General features: G+C 41.3%; 2 protein-coding genes across 3 annotated transcripts; both read right to left on the bottom strand.

Annotated features, from left to right (window-relative positions):
• Positions 1,855-7,320, bottom strand: LOC8080626 (protein ecdysoneless homolog). Of its 2 annotated transcripts, none has more exons than XM_002445540.2 (5): positions 5,985-7,312; positions 5,322-5,651; positions 4,188-4,327; positions 3,187-3,347; positions 1,855-2,423 (listed from the first exon to the last, which is right to left on the bottom strand). In XM_002445540.2, the coding sequence occupies exons 1-5, from the start codon at positions 7,136-7,138 to the stop codon at positions 2,250-2,252; spliced, it is 1,959 nt and encodes a 652-aa protein (XP_002445585.1). In that variant the 5' UTR covers positions 7,139-7,312; the 3' UTR covers positions 1,855-2,249. The 2 variants fall into 2 exon arrangements, 1 of the variants encoding a protein (XP_002445585.1); XR_002455201.1 differs by lacking the exon at positions 1,855-2,423 and adding an exon at positions 3,510-3,730 and having other exon boundaries at positions 3,207-3,347; positions 5,985-7,320.
• On the bottom strand, positions 12,756-19,970 carry LOC8080628. Its single transcript, XM_021465165.1, has 10 exons — positions 19,397-19,970; positions 19,230-19,297; positions 16,395-16,465; positions 15,691-15,927; positions 15,170-15,333; positions 14,989-15,044; positions 14,835-14,887; positions 14,620-14,728; positions 14,044-14,141; positions 12,756-13,345 (listed from the first exon to the last, which is right to left on the bottom strand). Exons 1-10 carry the CDS (start codon positions 19,744-19,746, stop codon positions 13,274-13,276), a joined length of 1,278 nt encoding a protein of 425 aa, XP_021320840.1. The 5' UTR covers positions 19,747-19,970; the 3' UTR covers positions 12,756-13,273.

Consider the following 26,224-nt stretch of genomic DNA (forward strand, 5'->3'; position numbering starts at 1 on the left):
TTCTCATCATATCGAATTTTGCGGCATATGCATGAAGCACTAAATATAGACAAAAATAAAAAAATAATTAAACAATTTGTCTGTAAATCACGAGACGAATCTTTTGATACTAATTAACTTATAATTGGATAATATTTGTCACAAATAAACGAAAATGCTACGGTACTAAAATCTAAAAACTTTTCACAACTAAACAACAAAATCAAATAGCACATGGGTATGGTTCTTCCGGCCTTTGCGTATAATTCTGGGCCCATCACGATACACCCGCTGTTTTTCTGTCTGTAAAGAAAAAAAAATGCGCTAACTTATGGCCGCGTACGGCGACGGATGAGGATGCTGTTGTTGCTTTTTCTGTGGTTTCGTTTTCGTCGTCTAGTGGTGACCAGGCTGCTTAACAAGATATTTGGGCCTTGTTTAATTTAAAAAGTTTTACAAAATAGACACCGTAGTATTTTTATTTATATTTGATAAATATTATCTAATTATAAACTAACTTGGTTTAAAAATTTCGTCTCACAAATTATAGCATAATTATATAATTAGTTATTATTTTTATTTATATTTAATGTTCTATATAGATGCCGTAAGATTCGATGTGATGGAGAATCCAATTTTAGAAACTAAACAAGGCCTTGATATTGCGATGCCCAACCTTTGGTGCCCAGGCTGCCATTTTGGTGCATGATTGCTCTTGTTTTATTGGTAATTTATCCTGTCATTTCAAGGAGTATACGATTCCGGGCAGGAGCCCTGTACATCTTTTGATTGCTGCAGGCAAAGAGGGGCGTATCCGTTGGACGCGTCGAGAGGCAGGAACCAGGAGTAGCTTTTTTTTTTCTCCTTCCTTCTTCAAGCCCGTTTGGTAGAGATATATAGATTCTGGTAAAAACGTTTCAAATATAAATTCTTTTAAGAAACATTTTGGATGATGAATCAGAATTATTTGATGAAACCGTTTAGCTAGTGGGCTAGATTTTAATTCCAAAAAATAAATATAAAAAGTCATATAAATAAAAGTGCTTCAAAATATCTTAAAATGATAATAATTTAAATAAAAACCATCACCATTGTACCGGAGAAACCAGAAACAGAATCTAGCAAAACCAGTACAGAGCCATTTCACTTGCGTAGGCAAAAAAAAAAAACACACAACCAGCTGAAACGTTTCACGGCATAGAAAAACACAGAACCAGCTGAAACGTTTCACGGCATAATCGTTTAAAGTTGAACTGTTGAAGTATTTGGTGCCGTTTCTACCGATTCATAAGAATCGAAACCGTTTCTTCCAAATGGTCCCTGATTCTATACAATTCTAAACTGCATCTCCTAACCCAAAAAAAAGGAGAACATAAAAAAGGAGCATTTAGAACTGCCCTGCTGGGTGCTGTCTGTTCGATGCTTTGACTAGACTTTCGCAAAGATATCTGCAACTGCAACTACTTTTTAGCTACAAAATAATATTTTTCTCAATAAATCAAAATCAGCATCGACCCCAGAAACAAAGCCTTCCTATAAAAACTCGATAGAGCTTATACCACTCGATCAAACTCAAATGTGACCACTGGATCATCTCCGTCAGCTACCTCTCTACCTTATCCAGTCCACGAAAGATTACACCCGAAGTGCAGAACAATAGCTAGTACCACAAAATTGGCAGGTTTCCTGTAGCTTCGTCAGATCTCAATAATTCACTGCCGCACCCAATTTTGCATAGCCAGCACAGCTACAAGCCTACAACTGCTGTACTATCATATTTTTTTTTGACAAGGCTGTACTATCATATTAAGAACAGTGATACACCTACGGTACACTGATAGCCGATGTAGATTGATTAGTCCATACTTGTCAAAAAAAAAAAAAAACTTGCTGCTCCATTTCTCAGGTTTTGCTTACAGGTATGATATTCTGGTTACGACATATGGGGCATTGGGGCGGTTTGGTTTCTGGCCAGAAAGTGCCACAACTAACCTAAAGCAATTACGGCAAGCCACAAAAAACAGGGCTAGAAATTTTGGAGCCTTATCATGTCTAACAGAATCTTACCACATTTTTTTTACTCCGCATATGGAGCCCAAAGTATTCCTGCCTATGTTTAATTGCTAACCGAACCTTTTCCAAAGTGTGGCTAGCAACCAAACACCCCCTGTACTATTACAACAAAGTAACCACCAAGATATGGAAGATAAGTTTTTCCTATATATCCCAACTTCCCAAGATCCCACGTGTACACTAGTGGAATACAAAAATCACGACTTCTTAGCATCTGGAGGGACCTTTACGCCCATGAGTCCTAGCAGATTGGAAGCCGGACCGGGAAGACCTTGTTGCGAAGAGTACGAGTTAAGAATGCTCTCAACAAGGTTCAGATCTACATCAACTGGAGTCATCTCTGCATCAGTAGCTGCATCATCTGATGGACCCTGCAATGCAAAATATACCACACATTGCTTTGGGTAAGTAAAATTGAACAGCAGCAAATGCCTGGTTTCTAATCAAATATAGGCAGAAGCCGAAATCTGCAATTTGATTTGGTAAATGCAGGTTAACTGAACGTGTGTGAAGTTGGAGACATTACAGACTTGACTGATTATGTAATTGATAGACAACTAGAAGACTAGGTAGGAAAAGCAAAAGCAAATTGATTTGAATTAGCAAAACTAGTATGCTAACTGATACCACAGAGATGAATAGAAGATTACGACATTGATCTCTTCCCTCGGTACATTTATAGGGAAACATGCTAACTGATAAATCTCTTCAACTTCAATATTGGTTAACCACATTTAATTAGTCAACCTAACTATGCATGTTAGTAGCAGATCTACAACAATTACAGCATCCTTAGAGAAACTTAAAACATGCATGCAACCTTGGAAGGTAACATCACAGCAATTATAATCACACAGAAGGGAATTAAAAGCCCACAATTATAGTCAGTAGAAGATGGTTAAGAGTTCAGAAAAGTTCTTGTGGTGATGTAACTATCCTTATTAAACCTTCGTATGCAAGAAAAAAAATGACCTTTGCATTTATGAAAGAGCATCATAACATGACTTTTAAGAAATAATTTCGAGTGTAGTCAAATATACATCATATCAAGCATTTGGTTCAAAGGCAGTGTCCTATCTATCCTACACATAATAAGATTTAAAAAAGAGCATGTAACATCTCAAATACACAAACCTCATTGTTAGTTTCTGGTCGTGGTGCACGAGCAAAGCTTTTCTCAAGAGTGGTACTGCTTAGCTCTTTAGTTAAAGCATCTGAATATGACTCCATAAAAGAATCATCCACATCCTTGTCACCTAATTCTTCAGCAAAATCATTGTCTTCATCAGAATCATCTGCATCACCAAAAACATCCTTAGTATTTTAAAATTCATAGCAGAAACATAGGATTCAAAGTTTCAGCTATCATAGTTATAAAAAAAACATTTCAGCTACAAAGTAGAAGAACGAAGCAATAGAGTTCGTGGGATACATGCTGAGGAACTGAAAGAAGTGACCTATGAGCAGCAATTCTTCAAAGTAGTACCACAGCTTTGGCACGGCTTCACGTGATTTCAGCATCTCTGACATCGATACTGTTTACACACTGTAGCTACACTGCCCATTGAGATATTTTTTCTCTCTCCTCCCTCGAAACAACTCGAGCCGGGTGGCTTCACCGGCTCATGGAAGCCGTTTGTACAGTGACAAAAAGTGGACAAGTCAAAACCCCCACAAGCTGTGCCAAAGAGGCCATAAGGTTTCAACAGCCCCGAAAATATCTTAGGATACGTTAGTGTCAGTTCACTATTAACTGCCAGTCTTGTTTGTTCAGTTAACCACTAAAGAAATCAAATGTTTAGTTCAACACTTTAATCATCCAGTTCAATGAAAAAAAATGATCAACTAAATATTTAGTTTGCAAAGCTCTCAAATCAAGGTAACCCCAATTCACAGAAGTAAAGCAAAATACCATTGATTATATTACCACACTTGGTGGTTTGTGCTCTCAGTTGTATTACTTAAATCATAGAGTATGCAATAATGCAAACAAGAATACTAAATGTGGAAGAAGTTGGAAAATTTGTTCACCGCATAGGGCTATGATTCAACGGTGATAATTGACCATGTGACATAGATAAAGAAAGTAAGAGCAGGGAAAAGCTCATGAGTAACTTGAAGAAAGAAAGAGATACCAAAGTCCATGTCAGACGATGAGGATTTTCTATCAAATCCATCATCACTGCCAGCTTGCTCTTGTGAACCTCCACCTAAAACCGATTCCATGGCCTTGAAGAACTGGTTGACATCTAGGTCCACTGATTCCGTATCTCTCCTACATGAAGGAGTTGATGAATATCAAAAGGACCTATCTAGTAGCACAGGTGCTCAGTTAAATAGTTATAAAAGGAAAAGGTCGAATTTTCGTATTACACTGAACCTTATTGGCAACACATGCGTTAGCAAAATTATCTAACCACCTTTTCTATATCACAAAATGCTAAAGTATTCAAAACTTGGGATTGTCCTATTTTATCCCAACCAGTAACTAGTAAGGCTACAAGCCTACAACTGTTGCGACTTGGGATTAAATGCATCCAGATCTAGGGCAACAAGCATAATCCTATAATTAACACTACTCTGAGCATTGAATACCACTTTATGTGGATAATTGTGAGTTCAAGGCACATCCTAAGTTATCCTCAAGTGATAAGACTGCCACTCCATGCTTATTGCTGCCTTCTTAAATACCACTGTAGGTTGGTCTGAAAAGATACAAGAAGAAATGTCTCCAGCACAGACACAAGAATATAAAGAAGGCACCTACTAGGTGAAGAAATCAAGAATACACAGTAAAACTATGGATAACTTATTCATGACATAGATAAACATATAGAATTTAGAACTCAAATAATTGTAATTAAATGTCTGTTGGCGTTATTTGTTCTCCAGTCAGATGAAAAGTTTTTCTAGAGGTGTTCTACTTTAATCTTCTATGTGTTTAAGTGTTACCAGACATGATAGACATTACAGTAATTGTAAAGGAAATGAGATTCCATTTTAGTGCATCTTGGTTCAAATTTGCAAAGAAATCACTATGCTACAGATGCCTGGCACAGGTACACTGCATTTAACAGTTCTCCTTTCAGTTGCTAGTTTGGATATGAAACTATCTTTATCTTAAAAGAAGACAGATTACAGGCTTACAGCAACAATCAGAGAAACAAAACTAAATTAATGAAGAATGTAAGTTCAATCAGTGATGATATTAATCAAAACGAAAAAAAAAAAGGTGCTACAGAAATAAGAAACAAGTCTAGATGCAAAACCTGTCTGCAGGAATCTCAGCTCCCTCAAAGCTGGACATTTTGCGAATGAACTCTTGCATGGACTCTGTAATCTCTCCAAGCTTAAACTCGTCTGTATGGGATTTTGAACTGCTAGAGACACTTTGCTTTTGACTTCTTTGCTTCTTCGCAGCTTCATACTCTTCCAGTTCCTTCTGCCTTTCACGGAGTTCCGCATTTAACTCATCATCCCCACCATACAACCAGGAGTCATCATCACTAGGAGGAAGATCAGTGCCTTTAAATTCATCGGCCGAGTATGGCGTTGATAGGATTTCATCAATTCGCCGCACTGGTTCACTCAGTATCTCCCTGTGACATATTGCAAGAGTGTTAAAACGCTGAGGCATTTGCATTAATCAAGTTCGAAAGAAATCATCTGTATGGTAAAGAAATCCAGGTAGCCTCAAGATTAATGAAATAATGACACTCACTACTTTGTACATTCTCATATTCAATAGAGATAATAGCTACAATGTTCTTCAAAAAGAACAAATAATGTATCAAACCAGTTATAGTTTTTAAAGGGTAGTGAACTAGAACTTAAACAGTTTACGCATGGGATGGTTGCACAATAACATTCTTTGGCATAGCAACGAAACAGATAGGTAAATCCAAATGGCTAGAAAGCGTAACTCGAAGCACCTTGTTCGGGAATACAAATTAGAGCTCTTGTAATATTGCATTGCATCCTCCATGACCCTCTTATACTCCATTGACCCAGGAAGCAGCCCCTCAAAGCATCCAGCTGCCTCCAAGCTCTTCCTGTAAACCTCCCACGTGCTCCCTTTACCTTCCTCACCCTGGCGTCTTCTCTCCTGGTACATCATCTCGAACCCGCAGGCAATCTTCATCCCCAGCTCTGCCTCCATCCATTTCTCTGGCCCTTCCTCCCTCCTAGGCATCGGGTACCCCCTGGGAGCCTGAAAGTTCTGCTGCACAAGCTGTGCGTACATTGCCCGCGTCATGCGTACCGTGGTTCTCACCATCTCAACCCCCTCCCCACCAGGCCCCTTGAGGAATTTTTCCATCCTCGCCGCATGCTTCATGGTGTCTATGTCCCGGTCGTAGAAACCCTCGACGGCACGCGCGATCAGGCATGGCTCCTCCTTCAGCACCTTTGCCACGGGCGCCGGGACGATAACGCGTGCCGTGTGTAGGTTCACCGCCGCCTTCTCGGGCAGCCCAGCGATGCGGCGCTGTATGGCCGCCTGGATGGCGTCGGCGGCGCGGGTATCGACGGAGTCGTCGTAGACGGCGGCGAGAGCGGCTTCCAGAGACGGCGTCTCGGGGAAGAGGGAGGGCGGCAGGATGTGGAGGTCTCCGCGGAAGATGAAGACGCGATTGGGGGCGGATTCCGGGTCGAGCCACCTTGGGAGCGCGAAGGCGGCCTCGATGAGGAGGAACTCCCCGTCGGAGTCCCAGGCGCGGGCCGCGACGTCGGGGAAGGCGCGGGTGAGCGCGAAGAGGAGGGAGACGGCGAGCCACTCGTCGGGGAGGGAGTCGCCGAAGCGGAGCGCGCCGTGGAGGTGGGGCACGGGCGGCGAGGCGCAGAGTGCGCAGGGGGCGGACGGGTCCGCGGGGAGGGAGAGCGTGAAGGGGTCCCGGTGGAAGAGGTGGGAGGAGAGGAAGGGGGCGAGGTGCGAGAGGAGGGAGAGGTGGAGGGACTGCAGCGAGGCGTGGAGCGCGGGCGCGGGGAGGCCGGTGGGGAGTGGTAGCGGGTAGACGGCGTAGAAGAGGCTGTCGTCCGGCGGGCGGCGGGAGGGGAACGGGAACGGGTTGGAGGCGGTGGCCGCCATGGAGACGAGGCTAGGCTGGGCGAGAGTGTGAAAGACGGGAGCGGCGCGGAGTTTGCGTCCGGGCACGGGGTTTTGGGGATTTTGCAATTTGGGCTCGGTGCTCGGAGACTGGAGACACCATGGCGGTGCGGGAAGGTGCTGGACGACCCGTACAGTCCCCTCTAGATGGGCTCTTCGAGTCTTCGTCACGAAGAGGCTGGGGAAAGCCAACATTTTGGCACAGCTCCACTTGTGCTGTTGGAGCCTATGTGACACTTGTGCTTGGAGCCCCCCTCCACTAGATTAACCAAACCAACCTCTTTTCCTTATACTAACTAGCAATAAAAAAAGATTTTTAAGATACAAAAAAGATGGTTTTAGATACAAAAAATAGTTTCATTACATCCATTATCAATCACTTTTCTTAAAAAAATTTCTCACCCCTTGAAGTACTCCCACAAATCAATCCCCTCTCTTATTTTCCCTCTCTGACCATTAAGGTCTTGTTTAGTTTACCCCGAAAACAAAAAACTTTTTTAAGATTCTCCGCCACATCGAATCTTACGGCACATGCATGGAGCATTAAATATAGATAAAAATAAAACTAATTATACAATTTGTCTATAAATCGCGAGACGAATCTTTTAAACCTAGTTACTCCATAGTTGGACAATGTTTGTCAAATAAAAATAAACTGCTACAGTTCAAAAAAAAATTTGATCTAAACAAGGCCTTAATCAGTCTCAGTGGAGAATTTTATGGCATTGTTTTCAAGACTACCATGTCATGTGAAATGAAATAAAATTTAGATGAAACACTCACTCTCAATAGAGAGTTTTATTCCATAGTTTCATTTAGCATTTAATTCCAAGACTTATAGAGAGTTGGTAGTCGTATCAAGAGAGTTTCATCTAAGACCTTATTTAGTTTCCAAATAATCTTAAAAAAATTCAGATTTCCTATCACATCGAATCTTGCGGCGTATGTATGGAGCATTGAATATAGATAAAAATAATAACTAATTGCACAGTTTGTCTATAATTTACGAGACAAATATTTTGAGCCTAGTTAGTTCATGATTGGATAATATTTGTTAAATACAAACGAAAGTACTATAGTGTCCATTTTACAAATTCTTTTGGAACTAAACAAGACCCGAATGAAACTTATTTCTTCTCTCTCTTCTTAACTACACCGTCATAACACCATAAAAGCCTATGTGATAACCTATTGCAAACAAAACTCACATAAAACTTCAATTGAGACTGGCCTTATGAACCCTATGTTGCCATTGTGCCTCCTAAAGATCAAGCGAGCCCGTGCCACGCTACACCGACCACCGCATCACATCGTGTGCTGCCTACCCTTAAACAAAGTGTTAACACTCGCCATGCACCACCCCGCACCGTGTAAGGGCATCCGCAATGGTGCTAGTGTTGATGGTCGATAACGAACTTTTATTATAATTTTAAATCTAAGGAGATCGTGAATACACACTAGTATATGGTTTAAACTAACAATTTACACGAGTTTTGTATATTCTGTATTTTCCAGGGTGAAATTCAGGAAAGCTGCAAAAGAGGGACTCTAATGCAAATCAAACACGGAAACGTATCCGCCACGGGAAACAGCGCGAGAGGATTCAGGAACACTCTAGAAGACACCCGACGCGATGGGGGAGCCAGCGGCTGCCAGGTGGGGCCACCCCCTGCTCTAGGGTTTGGTGCCCCCCTTCCGGAAGCTTCCTCCACCGTCTTTGAGGAGTCATCTCGGCCCTTGGTTAAGTCGGTTTGATCCGACGGTGCGCACGAATCCCACCGGACTATAAATATGTGGGCAGACCCCCCGGGAGAGACACATCATTATTCATCAAGGTCTCAAGCCATCAAGCATCAAGCGCCTTCAAGTTCATCAAGAGCCTTCTACTTCATAGTTCTAGTTAGTTAGATTAGAAGTAGAGGAGATCTAGTTCTTCATCAGGATCTGAAGCCCCTAGTGTTGGTCTGGAGCGCAAAAGTTCGGTAATAGTTCTAGTTCTACTTTATAGTATTTCATTGTATATTAGGGAGACTTTATCTTAATAGATTTATATGTTCTTAATTATATTAGTCATTGTCTACTTTGATTATATGTCTAGGATAGTTGGTTTGATCTTATTGAATTCATATAATTGCTCGTATGTTGTTTACTTAATCGATCGTTGGGTAGATGATAGACAATATGTAGATGTGGTGTCTAGATATCTTATTTGTCTGCGAGTGCCCCCTGACGTACCGGATCGTGTGGTAGTCCGCGTAGATGACAGCTGGTTGGTTCCTCTGTAGTCCACCCTCCGTACGTAGGGCTAGCATGGGCGCGGTCGCGAAGGAGGTGACGGTTGCGTCTTAAAACTCTCATTAGTTGATGCCTCTTTACATGTAATTATAATATAGGGTTGAGTTAACGAGGATTTCTAGATGTAATTGCACTAATTAGAGTTATTTATTGGTGTAGTTATAGAACTACCTTAGATCCAACTCCCTAGTTTATCCATTGGCTAACTATTATTATGACTAGTAGATGCTCTGATGATTATCCTTATATATGATGTTTGATGATTATGCTATCATTATTATTTACCTATATTTATCTTGTGACATCTACCTGTTATGAGTAGATTATAGGAATTGGGTAATATCATTTATTCATTCTTATCAATATAATAGATATAGTTTAACCCTTAGTCTTTCCAGTGGTATAAATATAAATATAAATCGACAACCTGGATACTTTCCTAGGTAAAATGTTATAACGATATAATTATCTGTCCGCTTGCAGAACCCATTTAATTTATAATTATATTCATATTTTTTATTCTCTGTCTTTACAATAGAACATGTGAATCTATATTACTAGGAGTAGAGTTTATCTCTATTTTTAGTGATGACGATAGTAAATGTCAACAGCTAGCTACGTAGCTAGCTGACGTGGAGGTGAGAGACAATAAATCAAGGGTAATGCTTGTTTTATAAGCCATACTTTTTCTGCTAGCCAACAATATTTTTCTCTCACAATAAATCAGCGAACGTACCTTCAGCCATGACTTTTCAGATAAGCGAACAGGCTCAAAACTACAAAAGTAAAGACTATTTTATACATATTTATTTTTGTATATACTATTGGACCTATATTCGCTAGTGCCTACTCTCTCCCCTACTTTCTTATCTGTGTCATAATCATAATAGATAACAAAATAGCTAGTTGTTGGGACGTCCTAAGTTGCACCAATAGTGACAAGAGAAGAGAGAAACTAGAGAAGTGAGGAAGAGCTAGTGGGTCCCATGTATAAAAGAAATGATATCAGCCAGAATCAGTCATACTATTCTAGCCACGGAACAAAATATTTTTCTCTTATAACAAATCAGCATCAGCCGCAGAAACGATCCATTGTGTAAGAGCATGTCACTACTATAGAAATCTTAACCGCGATGGGCAAAATGCCTTAACTAAGGCGGTTTTTGCAACTGCATCAATGAAAGGTCACAGTTAATCATGGTCTTAACTGAGACAGTTATCTTGCTCGCCTTGTTTAATTGACTTAAAAAACAAAAAAAATTGTAACCATATGCAGAGCCATCAATCCTTCTGAGTTCTGAGTTGAAGCCACTGGGTAGACATGGAGCGTGGAGCTAATAGCCATAGTGGCGCATTGGGCCTAGTCATACTCGTATTAGCCTCAACTAAAAGCTGCCCTCTGTAGTAGCATAGAGGAGGCAAAGCTAGTTCTCTTACAGCGGAAGCCTATCTTCTCTAAAAAAGCAACTTAGTGTCCTCTCAGCTCTATGAAAACATATGATAGATTGATAGAGTCATGAGACCAGGAGCCACAACACATGTTCAACAGTGTTTTTCTCTCACAATAAATCAGCCAACAGTACTTTCTGCCATGACTTATCAGCCAAACGAACAAATATGCTCTGCAGAATCACTATTTCATGTAACCTAGAGGTTTATTGTATATGTGGAACACAAGCCTAATATCCACCGTGTTAAAAATTTTGATACAAGGGATATATTTTATTTTGTTTGTTCAGAAACCAAATGTGTACTTCTGATGTTTCTAGAATGAGGAACATGTTCCATTTTAGTAAAAACGGTGTTCCTAAGACGACGCATGAACCATTTCTACATGAACATGAAGTTGGAGAACTACCACCAACAATGTGCAACTAGAATTCTAGAAATGGTGAAGATGAGGGAGTTCTTAGACTAATTTTAATGGGGTTTTATGAGAGCTTAATACATAGTAAATATGCTAACATGACACTGTGTTGAGGAAGAGAGAGATGATAAAAGTTTCATAAAAATAAAGAGAGTTTTATTTCATGAAACTCTTCCAAAATATGGGTGTGTTGAAAAGAGAAACATGAAACCTCCACTCGGAGCCTTATCCTCTTTATAGATTATGTTCCTCTCCCCTGAAACCTTCGATCTAGGTTGCATTCCAACCGAATTGACTACTTTGTGTGGTTATGCTTTTGGTGCATTGCGCTTTAACGTTGTTAGGCTACGTAGTTCGAGATAAGGCAATTAGAAGAACCCTGTGTTATGACTAATGTGGCATTTTGCGGTTCGAATAGTTTACTTTGGTGGTCATGAACTCATGTAATTTCACTGCTATCAAGTAATGAAATTCGGCTTTGCCTTGGTGGAAAAAGGTTGTATTAGCTCCCCTCTTATTCTAAAAAATTTTTGGATTTTAGTTTATCATTTTGCAAAATAGAACTAAATATCATGCAATTATTTTAGCAAAAAAATGGTCATTCTCCATTTTGAATTTTGGCCTCAAGAGGCAAAAAAAAAAAAAAACTTAAAAAGTCTCATAAAGCCTCATGAGGACAATAAATTCTACATTTTAGATGAAACTAAACATGACTTTGAAATTTTTGGCATCCTACATTCCACTATTCCAAAGTAGTTAATATTTTATATTTTTTTAACTAAACACCACCGTGGTACATTATTCTGTTGTTCCTAATCCTTGTTTAGGAACAAAGTTCCCCGAACATGAGACTCAGTTTGGTTCCTCTCCTTCAAACATTCGATCAGGTTGCATTCCAACCCAAGTTTGAAACTATGTACTACATTGTTCCGCTTGCTAATCCTTGTTTAGGAACAAAGTTCCCCAAACATGAGTTAAGACCACATTCCGTGTTCTGGGCGACTAGTTTATGTTGGCTGAGTTCATAGCAATCCTTGTTTGGGAACAAAGTTCCGCGTAAGGCTGCGAGAAGCCTCATGCCTATTTAGACTTTGGATGCAAACTTTGTGGCACTTACATAGAGCATTAAATATAGACCAAAAAATAACTAATTACATAGTTTGGCTATAATTAATTTACAAAATGAATCTTTTAAGCCTAATCAGTCAAACAATAATTACCAAATACAAACAAAAATGCTACGTTACCTAAAAGCTTTTCACCAAGACAACTAAACAAGGCCTTATTTTCTGAAAAATGATTCTATAGGAGATTAAGAGCTGGAAAAAGTGCTCCCGATTCACTCCACGGTCCGCGCCAACCACAATCGCTTTATCCGAGTCTTTTAAAATCACAAGAGTACATTTCCAAAAAAGAAAAAAAAATCGCAAGAATTACTTTCAGCATAGAATATAACTTCTCTAAGAATGAGGACAGGAGCTCTACCAAAACCTCATTTGAAGAGCGATCCTGTTATCCATATATGGTACGTACAATTCATATTTTACCAAAAAAAAAGTTCCCAAAAAAACTTGATTGAAGTACCGTACTGTGCCCAATAAGCACGTCGATGGGTCACAAGAATGACAAGTTTCAGTTTGAAGTTGAACTCCAGTGTTGAACCAAACAGGAGAATTCTATTTGCAGCAACATCTATTTACTAGCTTAGTTGCGGAATACAATTATACAAAGGAGGGGGCAGATTATGATACAGTTGAACGAGCTAGCGTCGCTGATGGTGCAGGATCAGAAGCATTGGGGCTCTGCTCTGCAAACGGGCCTAAAGAATCAACCATATTACCTGGGATGGGGAACTGGAGAGCTGCAACCTAGAAGGAAAAATTGGCCAAGGCAAAATTGAATGGTCACTGATCAATAAATTTCAATAGACGATGTAGGCTCCATGCCTCCATGGATTAGACGATGAAATTATCCATCATGTGGTTGATCACGTCTGCTCCATCCGAGTTTAGCCAATAGCTTTTAACCTGACATTGGATGAACAACAGATTATTCTGACGAGCATGTGCCAAGCATACACAATGTTGGGACTTGGGAGGATAAGTGCTAAGAAATGACCGATTTGGGCGAGAGCGTGCACAGGCAATTGCATCTTTAATTAATAAGCAAAATAAAAGAATATTACTTCCCAGGATGAACCGAATGCAGTCTTAATAATGGACTAATGTTGTTGCCAGAAAGTCTGAAGTACTGACAGATATTAACAAATTGTGTACTGAGCTTGTAAAATAGTCAAAAGGCATCTCTGCAACCAAGAGGTAACACACACTTCGCCAATTTATTCGTTTATTATGTATCTACAAGTCACTGAAGATATAAAATTGCTGATACCAAGCACCAGCACCATCAAATAAAAGGATAAATTTGAACTATTGTGAGTAAAATAGCCTCCATGCAAGCACTCGGAGTCTTCTAGGAATATCACACTAGATGCAACACACAAAATACACAAACTAGAGAGCACTCTACCACAATCCTGATCCAAGCTGCCCAAGGGAAGTTCAGATGCCAGAAAATGAAGACATCCAATAAACAGTTTAACAAGTTTTTTAATAAAAAAATACAGTTTGAATGGACAGTGTTGGGATTGTAACTCTCCTTTAATGAAATGATCAGAAATTCTCTTGTGTGTTCGAAAAAGAAAGAAGTTATTAAAAAATTGTACCTGAATTGTGTTATGCGCAACTAATCTTTGGCTGCTTTTCTGGAAGCTCACATCAACACGTTCCCATGGAACTTGCGTAAGGCCTCTTATCATCTCCTCTGCATATAAGAGGGATTTTTATCAGCTGTTGTTAAACAATCAATTGTGGGGTTTGGGATAAACTAACAGCTTAATTTGAAGTAACAATTATAGTGTTCTGTTAAGATGCAGTATGTAGGAAACTGACAAACATATCGGAATCATTAATGAACAGTACAAATAAATCCTTCCATGTAGCAAACTTGACTGCAATGGTTGGAGAAATCACAAGAAATACAGCCTTTATAACTATACTTCAGAAAGATATCCTCTCATTACAATGCAAGAAAAGGTGTTGAAGATGCAGTACTAATGGAAGACATGCTTAATTCCCTTGGCACAGGGGGGAAAAAAGGAAAGGAAAGACATATGGTTCATTTTTCTCTAGGTAGACATGTGAACCAAAGCTACAAGGTACAGCACATCCATGATGCAAATTCCAGCAAATGGCTCGTGCATTTCTCATAAAAAAACAGATTGTATGAGAAGTCAGCATACCTTCTGGATCATAAAGATCAGCATGGGCTTCTGTTCCATTGTTGTCTGTAACTTCCTTTTCAACATAAACAATATGCGGATACTTTTCATCACGAACAAGAAGACGATGCTACAGGTGTTGAAGAAAGGCAAGTCAGCTCAATGACAAACAAATGATTCACTCTATTTCTATAGAGAGCAGAAGCTACAAACATGCAAGTACTGCTAATACATACTTTTGGCAACTCATGCTGACGTCGGATTGATGATGTTCTCCATCCAACCATATCTTTTTGTTTAGTTAAGTGGATAACATGTCAGAGGTAAGAAGTGTAACTCCGCATTTTAATAATTAGTACACAGACAAGAAATGAAGCTTTTAAAGGATACGGTCAAAATTGGCATTAGCATATGCTACGCGCCGTTTGAAAGAACGCAAAGCTGATCTGCGTAAGATAATATACTGTACTTAGACTTGACACAACCTAAACAAAGAATAAAAGTACCTGATTTCTATACAGGCATTTTATCAATCATTTCAAATAGAAAGGAGAAGTGTACACTAAATAACCTGAACTGTAAATCACCAGAGTCATCAACCATTCGAAGGAGGAGTGGGCGTCTACCATCATCATTGTCTGTAAGGAATAGATGCTTTCCAGTTCTCCCAACAATCAAATGTGCAGTTTCTGAAGCTCTTCGCTCAAGGAAAGGCAGGCCACATAAAAAAGGTAGCTGGTGGAAGAATCTGAACATGAGACTAACATTACTGAAGAATTTGAATGTTCTTGCTCTACTTCAAGTGAAATCAAGGCACTTCATGATTATACATAATGCATAGGAAAACTAAATTAACAGAAATATCATGAGTGTCCATGAAATTAACAGAAATATCATAATTAAAGTTCTCTATGAAATTGCATGGCTGGCTAACTTTCACAGATTAGCTAGAACATAATATTCCAACAACATTGCCAATAATCACTTCAAAGTTTAAACAATTAGTGCATAGCCATGTGGAGTTAACAAAAGAAAGAATAAACGGACTGATATAGCTCTTTTTCATTAAACAGCAAAAGAGATCTGGCTTACCTGTTTGTTTCCACTAGAACCCAAATGTGGTGATGCAAATGTTATGAAATTCATAGGTTCTAAACCAGCAATGTGACCCTCCAAGTGCTCAACATCATCTCTGCCCCCAGAAGATTTACTTCTACTATTAGGTTCATAGAGCCTTCCTATAGCATATCTGGCAACAAGCCCGCCAAGAGAATGTGCCACGAATGAGATTTTCTTCACACCTCGTCTTTGCTCTACAACTGATAGAACCTATAATAATTCAGTTAGGTCTCAACACCAGATAATAAGGCTGAAATATAGTACTTCCATATATGAAAAGAAGCCCAGATGCCACCAACTTGACACAAACTAACACAATTGACATTTTTCATTTCAACAGGGCATGTATACAATAACAAATACAAAATAGGGCCCTGTTTGGTTCCCCTTGCTAAATTTTAGCTAGCTAAACTTTAGTCACTTTAGTAGCTAAAGTTCCAAACACATTGACTAAAAGGAGCTAAAATAGTTTAGTTCCATTAGTCACCCAAGAGTAGCTAAAATAATTTTAGCTAGCTAAAATTTAGCAAGGGGAACCAAACAGGCCCTAGATGCATGTGGTTAGTTTAATGTAGAAAGAAACAAATTAGATTAATTAGCCATACATGCACGTGCAGTCAACTTCTATGATTCATCTATCTTTCTTGAAAATAATTAACCAAATAAAAAAGATATACCTCATTTGCTAGCCTTTCACCCATTAAGTCAACACCGTCAAATGTTTGAGTGGCAGAGTTGCATTTACTTCCTGCATAAAAAAGGTTAAGTCTGTATCTATTTACAAGAAAAGGCAAGAATCACAGAACATAGAGAAGATGAATGCCAATTTCAAAAGGGATTCCACAAAACTACATTTACACTTTCCAACCTACGAACAACACTATACTTCTAAGAACTTGTTTCAATAAAGCACTCTTTAAAAACAGCTGCACTTTTAAGGGCTGGAACAGCACTGCCAAATGTGGTTGACTACTTGACTAGGAAACATGGCAGTTCATCCTAACGCCATCACCATCACACTGGTATCGACTAACTTGCCACACCAGGCTTGGCAACATTGAAAAGTGATCAGGTTGCGTAAACTTTAGGCAAAAAATAATGCAGTTCTGAATCCTCTTAGATAGCATGGGTACAGAAAGTTCATTTTTATAAACTTTCAAAATCTGCATAGCTTCTCCATGTGTGCGGTCCAAAAAGAGAAGGCATAAAAAAAGATCTATGTGCTTCCAGAGTTCCTTTCAACATAGACCTATAAGAGAATGCCTATCGCAATATATAATACCAGGTCATGTCAACTAAGAGTTCTGTGATGAGAACTATTTTCTTGAATAAGATAAGGTACATAAGAAGATATCCAATATTTGCCATATAAGTAGCCAACTAGGTGATGCCACAAATGCATCTTATTACTGCAATTTAGGAACAAAGAGTGTCAAAATAGCAATGGCTAATACACATTTCCTCATATGAACGAACCTTTGCTAAGTCATGGTACAAGGACATGGTTACTTCATCTCCAATTCTCCATGCCAGGTTCTGTTTCCTATGTATGTCACACTGTCTCCTAAGGCCAGTCTCAGGGGTGGTTTTATTTCCCGGTTTCCAAGACTGCCACATCAGCTTTACAGACTTGGATTGAGAAATGAAACTGTGTGCCTCAGTGAGGGGTTTCATTTCAATGTTTCCAAGACAATCTGCAGCAATTATTGTGTGCATGATGTTGTGATCCTATGTAACATGTGAATTATGTAGCCATTTGTCATATATCTTGAACTTTTTTTTCGGAAAAATATATCTTGAACTAAACATAGTCACTTTAGCCCTCCGTTCCAAATTATAAGTCACTTTGACTTTTTTGGTTCATCCATTTTGCCATGTACCTAGACATATTATTATATCTAGATGCATAGCAAAATTGATGTACAAAAAAGTCAAAACAACTTATAATTTGGAACAGAGGGAGTACAATACATCTCATCCAAGATATTGTGATCGGACATGTTTGGCACATGATCTGGCTAGTAAGATACGAGGGTGAAGGAAGCTTTCAGAATGGATGTATGCAGTCCCTTATATATACACAAGGCCAAAGCAAGGTTATATCATCAGCCATTTCAGATAACTGAATGTTGGTTTTCACACTAGACATGTCAGGCTTTCACACTATAAATATTTGCAACGATGCAGTAGCAGAAACTGAATGCGGCAGGTTATATCATCGGCCATTTCCAGATAACTGAATGTCGGCTTTCACACTAAACATGTGAGCTTGATTTCACACTAGAATTATCAGTCACACCTCGGTTTCAAATAGCAAGTTTCAGATAAATAAATTTCAAATTGCAAGTTTCAGATAACTAAGCTTCAGATAGCAAGTTTCAGATAACTAATTTTCAGATAGCTTCTAGCTCTCATTCAGGCCAGCCATTGCTCCGCTCCGCTGTCTCCTCGCTGATGGCGTTTCCCCATGTGGAGACGGAGCTACGATGACGGCAGCAGCTGGTAGCTCCTCTGCTACAGACGACCAGAAGCAGAAGATCTCGGCCATGCTTGGGTCCTCCCTGACGCCGTTGCCCCATGCACGTCGAACCTCTCGCTGTCGCCGCAGAGTGCGTAGGGCACCGCTGTGCACGGTGTCGTCGCCGATCGGTCTGGTCATCGGGCATGTGCAGCGGTGGCGCAGCCGGTGACGGTCGTGGAGGTCGCGGAAAAGTGGAGGACGAAGTAGATTTCATGGAGATCGCCGGAGGCGGGAGGCATCGCGCAGCAGATCCGATAGAGCGATGAAATGAAACTCCACGCTCTCAACGGGGTTTCATCCACGTTTCATCGCCTGGGTACCCATGTGGCTCGGGTTTCATCCGGAAGAAACCCTGCCGTTCTCTCTCATCAATATATTGCCAACTCAGCTAATTTGCTGATGCGTCACCCCATTAAATGAGAATGAAACCCTGTTGAAACCCCATTGAGACTGGCCTAACAGATATGTCAAAACACTTGTCACACTATGGGTGGATAACTCGCCGTGTTACACAAACAATATCTCATGTTTCTCTTTCAAACAGTAACTTGTGTAATAAATAAGAACAAAAATGTGAGAAGTGCCTAACCTCCCACTTTCTAGTCAACTAGGCAACTATTTGCATGTTGCATGGACTGACAGACACTTAATCCTCCATAATTACTTCTATCTCAACTCCATGTTGTCACCATCATGTTTGTTCTAAGCAATCCTTCAGCACAAGTTTACACACCAGTATCAGCCAATCTCCTTGGCGGTTATTGTATTTCACCAATCTAAAAACGATTCTCTTTATCACGATTTGGGATAGCAAACCAATAATGAAGCGCAGCTGCGTTTTCGAGAAAAAAATATCCTCATGATAATCTCCCCCAGAGCAATGTAACACAGCACGCGCACACTACTACTATCCATGACTCAGTGAGCAACTGCATTTAACAATCCAGCATGAAATGGAACGGCCTACATATAAAGGGGTCAGGTAACTCACGGTGCACGATCACCTTGTCCGGCATCCGCCTCACAAACTGCTCCGCCGCGAACTTCCAATCGTCCGCGCTGTACAAAAATAAAACCGGAAACAGACGAAAATTCAGCCACGGCACACCAACACGCGCGAGGCGCGAAAAAACTACGCCGTAGCGCACGCGGATCCACCTCCCGACGAGGCCATTGACCATGATGACGAGGTGCTCGGGGAACGCCCCACCCTGCGCCACCTCCGCGTCAGCGTCGGCGCTCCACACGTCCTCCCCTCCGCCGCGCGCCGGCTCCACCTCCACCTCCGGCCGCTTTCCCTTCGCCTCCTTCACCGCCGCCGCGGTGGCCAGCGACGGCGCCGGCCGGAAGCACCCCATCCACCTCTCGCTGCCGCTCCTCGCCGCCGCTTCCGAGGAGCGAAGCACGAGCCGCAGCCTCGAGACGGCGCGCGGCAACCGGGAGGAGGACTGGGCCCCCGGGGATGGAGTCGCGGCGCGGCCCATCGAGGCGGCGCCGGCGGCGATCATCCGGCGGCGAGGAGGATGGGGGTGGGGCCCGAGGGGGAAGCTGTACCGGCCGCGTAGACCTAGATGCACAGCGCGTGGACCGGTGTCTAGTGGTGGTTACTCCCCGGGGAAGGTGGGGACCGAGGGAACGCGGTGACGAGGGCTGAGGAGTGAGGAGAGGGAGAGAAGCTTCGGGAGGAGCAGGGCAAGGAAGATGACGATGAATGATTGTACTGTGCTAAACGGAGGTGACGAGAGGAAAAACAAAAGCAAACGAAAATGCCTTGTTCGTTCACTCCGAAATCCAAAAAGTTTTAAAGATTCTCTGTCACATCGAATCTTGCAGCACATGCATGAAGCATTAAATATAGACAAAAACAAAAATTAATCACACAGTTTGACTGTAAATCGCGAGACAAATTTTTTGACCCTAGTTAGTCTATAATTAAACAATATTTACCACAAAGAAACGAAAGTGCTACAGTAGCGAAATCCAAAATTTTTTCACATCTAAACAAGGCCATAGTTCAATTCATGGGCTGTAAAGCGCGTAACAAACCAGCAGAGCCTCCGGCCTGATCCAGTGGCTGACGATGGACCAACCACCTCTCTGCTTCAACGTTGCAACGCTTTCCTTTCTTTTACACCAGGAGGGCAAGTTGCATAGAAAGGGACAATAGGCTGATGTTGTCACGCAGATGATGATATCATATAGTGCTACTATGTAAGTTTAAGACGACTTATAGCAGCTTTAATGTAGATATATATCAATAGTAGTCTCATAAAAAAATAGTGTTTAAGCATCATCTAAGATAATTATACACATAACGCAAGTAGTTTTTCATCTAGTGACGCTACACCTCTTCTCTCTCCTCAGCACATATCGCTTTTATCTTCCTCTCCTCTCACAAAACTAACTAGTAGCTTCATGCTTTTTGTCAGCCAAGCTTTTTTTTCACGACCATGCATTGCATCTATATCATTGAGAAAGAAAAGAAGTTTGGATACAAAGGTAAACCTAAACCACCATCGCCCTAGACAGCGAACAGCACACTACCGCCGAGCATGGTTTAGCCCGCCCAACTAAAAAGAAAATAGATTTTGCTGTGACTCTGACACTTTTGCAAGCTACGGGCTTGTTTGGCACAGCTCAACTTCACTGGTGAAGCTGTTTTTTTAGAAAATAACTTCATGAGTGACTTTCTAGATGAAGCTGAGCTGTTTTGGAAAAAGTATTTGGCAAAAGAGCTTCACCAACTACTTCATGCATAGTTGAGAGAGAGAAATGAGAGAGAAGCTGCAATAAGCTACTTTTTTCCAGCTTCATCCAACTTATGTCTTTGTGAGAGGAGGGGAAAAACAGCTTCACCCATGAAGCTGTTTTGGAAATAAGTGTTTGGCAAAAAAAACAGCTCACAACAGTTCATGAAGCTGTTGTGAGCTGTACCAAACAGGCCCTACAAGTTGTTTCTGTTAGGTGGGTAAGATTGAGGCTACCGCTTTGAGGCAGGCTTTAACAGATAACATGTATGATGGTTATCTTTTAAGTTGTTTCGTCGTATCTCATAATTTCTTAATTTATGTATAAAATGAAAGTAAAATTATGAGTTACACAACGAGGGCAACAACTCATATAATAGTATAATAATGGTATCATAGTTTTAAATTGTAGCCCATTAGGTGATTTATTTGTGAAACAACAATCTCATTCTCTCTTTCCTCCACATGATGGGACAGTTGATGTGTAGCAATGTACTTATCTTAAGTTGTATCCTTGGATGCCCGCTCGATAAAATGTGCTTATATCACGTTTTCATTTCAACACTTATACAATTATCACGTTACAACATCTGTATATCTAAATAAAATAACCGTAATAATATTTGCAAAAAGAAAGTGTAATAATTGGTTCCATAATTTTTTTAGCAAATTTGTCACGTATAAAAAGCTCACCCGTTCCAAGTAGATGAAAATCACGGTGTATATTCACATGCATGTTAGATCAAGATATGTTGCCTATTTTTTATAATTATTTTCCTTATTATCTAAATAAAAATATATAAAAATGTATATTTCAGTGATCACTTTCTTAGAAGGTACTCCCTCCATCTCAAATTATAAGTCATTCCAAAAATCTTGAAGAGTTAAAGTAAGTTTGATCAAATTTATATGATAAGATAATAACATTTGTGATGCCAAATATCATTAGATTCTTTATCAATTATATTTTCATAGTATATCTTTTTATATTAAATATCTTTATAATTCTTTCTATAATTTTGGTCAAATTTGAGATGTTTTAACTCTCTAAGATTCTTATAATGACTTATAATTTGGAGTAGAGGGAGTAGTAGCTAACTATAGCATACAGTTCACTCTAAGGTTCACTCTTGTCTCGACATGGAATTCATAATATAACTTTTTATATTAAAACTTCTTATAATTTTTTTTATAATTTTGATTAAATTTGAGATGCTTTAACTCTCTAAAATTTTTGTAATGACTTATAATTTAGAGTAGATGGAGTAGTAGCTAACTATAGCCATACAGTTCACTCTAAGGTTCACTCTTTTCTCGACATGGAAAGAATTTTAGTACATAATATGAAAGAAAATTGTCAGCTTATTTGAGCTACTCAGACAGTCAAGTGTGTAGCTAAAATGCTGCTTAGTTAAGCTAATAAGAGCATCTCAAAAATTTTCTCCAAAAAAATTTATGTTTTTCAACTTCTAAAAAGGTATTAGAAGAAAAAAAGAAGACCATCTCCAATAGTGCCCCATAGTTCTAAAAGAATCAATCTAGTTGATCGAGAAAAAAAAACAAAAAACATGAATGAATCAATGTGGCTTGGCTGTGATGAAGTCATCGACATCAGCCATCACAAGCAGCGGTTCATGAGGCCACACACGCCAAGGACGCCCAAGCCCAGCACGAGGAGATGGAACTGTTACGGGTATTTTATCCGGGGTGATTTCATCTCCTCGGATTCTTTTATGTGAGATCTATATATCCTAACAGCTCGAAGATCGAGACTTCTTCCAAGACTCCGTACGTGCCCGTGAAGACCGGTGCTACCTCCGTGATATCCCTCGCGACTCATCGTGGGCTTCGAGCTTACTTTGAGGGAGAGTTTTCCCTCCCCTTCGACTTGTATAAATATCGTGATCAATGAATAAAGAACGACACCCGAGTTCAGTTACTTCCTCTCTGTTCTCGTACTTTTGCATTCCACTCGTAACAGGAACGTCTCCGGTGCCACCGATGATTCGATAGTCCGGCTTGCGCGAGCACCCAAACCGACGATCGCATACGTCGTATCCCTCCCGCTGCTGTCATGCATCGTCACGGCAGGTCCACCCCTCCGCAGCGCCTTGCACAACGCAAACCACAGCGTCCTCGTCTCCTCGCCGCCGCCATCGCACTCAGATTCAGACTACCGGCAGGCCTATCATCTCTTGAACATCCCGAAGCAGCTCCGTCTTCGGATCTCGACGAGCGTCCTGCCCCTGCAGCCGTGCAATCGGTTGCCGTTGAACATCAGCGACTTCATCCACACCATGTACAACCGCTGTCCCTCGACCGTGGAGGAGGGGAGGAGGGAGGAGCCGGCAACAAGACTGCGGGCAAATGACAGCGCGAAGGAAAAAAGACAGCGTTGAGAGAAAGATACGCGGAGGGGAGGAGCATGTAGAGTTACGCTGATTGGCTCGGTTTTTACGAAATGCGTAAATTTAAGGAGTTGTTGGAGAGAAAAAAATTTTATCTTTCTAAAAAATAAGTATTAGGAGGGGGTTTAGGGAACTCTTGGAGATGTTATAAGATCTATCGATCTTGCTGACACAACACAAAGAGTGAATTCCCAATACATATAACCCGCAAGATGTCGCTGACACAAGAGTGAATTTTTAACCCGCAAGATGTTTTCAGCTAGTGGCCTATATGTAATATATAAGTATATCGTCAGAGACAGAGGTTAATATCTTAATCGCGCATTTAGCCAATTAGCCATTTACTTTGCAACGGTTTGATCCACTTCGGCATTGTTTTGTTCTGGTCGATAAAGCGTGCGTTCAAACTAGACATGGATGTTTCAGTCAATACGTTAAATGCAGGTCTCTAGCTTCTTTCAGTCCTACCTTTTGTAGAGGGTTTGGCTCCCGTTGGCCCCTGTCGCGTCACCGTGCATCAAGTTGTTTGGATACGTGTGGACATAATTCTATATCTATATCTGATTAATTTTTTTTAAAAAAAATGCTCTTCAACCATCCTATTTTACTTTTGATAAGGCTATGGTAAGAATAGTGTGCATCTAATCATGATATAGAGTTCGACTGCAAGATGTATTGAAACATACGGAATGGCCATTATATAAATCTCTGAGTCACAACTGACCAGTTTCTCGGTCTGTTGCCTAGCTGATAGAGTTTTCAAGTTTTCGGTGTTTTCGAGTTCAGTTGGTTTTCATATTCTTAAGCTGCGTTCTTTTGAGTGCGCCTTTTTCAAAGTCTTCTTCCACCTTTGGAGCAATGGAGGGCCTAATTGGGTTAGGGAGTGGAATCTGTTCCGCAACGAAGAAGAAGCTTCCTAGACATCTGCAAGCAGAAAAGGAATTCATCCAAGGAAAAGCTGGGTTAGGAAGGATTTCTCTTTCTCTTTTGCTGATGCCGTTAAGAAAAATGTATTAACTGGAGCCAATTCTATCCCGGTTGGGAATAGGCCTCCAAACAGTCAAGTTAGTTCATCCAAGAGCAAGAGTGTTTTCGAGAGACTGGTTTTCCCTGAGAAAGCGCCGATTAGCCGGGGTAATCGGGCCGAGCGGATTGGTCATGTTCATCAAGCTAGGCCGGCAAGTTTTGTCTTAGGTGCCAATTTGAATCATAGACCAACCAGCTCCTGGAAGGCGCCTGCAAAAAATCCTTCATACACTCTGCAGGCCGGGATTTGCTCCCGCTGTCTTGAGCCTGACCATACTAGAGAGATGTGCAAATCTTCCATAAGATGCTTTGCATGCAGACAGAGGGGGCACATATCTCTCAATTGTATGGGCAATGGAACATTGGCCAGTAGTGGATCAAGGGGCTCTGAGCGAAATGGCAAAAAGGCTCTGGGGCAGAACAGTGCAACTACGTTGGAAACCGACCTCAGTCTTGGGCTACAGCGAACAGGCCCACCAATTTTCAACTCCTTCTCAGCTTGGGCCAAGTTTACCCAGGTTATCTCGCAATCTTCGCCAACGCCAGCCCCAGTGGTAGTACAGTGGCCCGACTCAATGACACATGGACCCAACAGGGAGGATCCCCACCAAATCATGAGACAGTGCTTCGCTAAGGCTACTGACCGTGTACAGAGGAGCAACCCTTCGCCTTCCACTGCCATTAACTGCGCTCCTTCCGGCATTAACAGTGCAGCCCAAGCTGAGCAGAGAAAACCCCACTCTGCTTGGGAGGATACCACACTACTGCAGCCCTTCTTGCACAAATCGCCCTCACAAAACCAGTCCCAATCAATGGCGTTCCAACGCGCAGACCCAACGCCGTTCAAGCCACGAGGGTTTCAGGTGCAGGATATCCCGAACAGGCCGATGATGGTCAGGGCGGTTGCAAGGAGAAGGCCGGCACGAAGGAATGAAGACCTAGCGATCGCGACGATCTCTCCATTGCCTGGTAATCACTTGCATTTCCCAGTGGTTGAAGAAATCCTCAGGGAGTTTTTGGAACAGTATAGGAGGACTCGGATAGTGGATGTGCAGCCTACACATCTGGGGCAGGCCTTTGTTAGATTTGATTTGGAGCAGGATAGAGATAGGTTTGTGCTTGATAGCCCACATGCTTACGGGGATGTTTTTATCTCCTTTGTGCGTCATAATCAAGGAAGGAACTGGAGAAGAGTTTACTTTAACCACGAGTGCTGGCTTATGCTTATGGGGTTGCCCAAGGATTACTGGGAAAGGGAGCACATTGACACGGTTCTAGGTCCTTATGCCACAACAGTGACATGGCATAATGACCCACGTAACCTTGCAAGATTGATTGTCAAGGCCAGGGTAGTTGATCTGGAGGATATCCCCTATTTTGTTTTGTTCTCTGACCCAGAAGGACATGAGGGAGAATCCTGGACTGTTCAGTGTGAGATACCGAAGCATGAGAACTTAGGAGCTGGACCACCTGATGAAGAACCTGTTCCACCTCCACCGGTTGACATGGGTCCACCAATGTATGACTTCTTTGGGTTGGGGCAGCAAGTACTAGCACCAGTAGCAGAACATGGTCAGCAGAACGAGCAGCAGGGACTATTGGAGGTGGCACAAAATGAGGCAGAGGGGCAGGGAAATGGTCTGGAGGTGGATCACCAGGAGCAGCATCAAGATGAGTGGAAGGGGTGGCTTGAAGAACTGCATGCCTTGGTGCAAGCTGAAGAACCACCAGCAATGCAGCCAAACCTGAATGTGGCACCTGTGGCGCTCCAGCAGGACCTGAATGAACCACCAATCATTGCTGTA

This window comes from Sorghum bicolor, chromosome 7 (genome assembly GCF_000003195.3).
Source record: "Sorghum bicolor cultivar BTx623 chromosome 7, Sorghum_bicolor_NCBIv3, whole genome shotgun sequence".
In the NCBI taxonomy this organism is placed as follows: Eukaryota; Viridiplantae; Streptophyta; class Magnoliopsida; order Poales; family Poaceae; genus Sorghum; species Sorghum bicolor.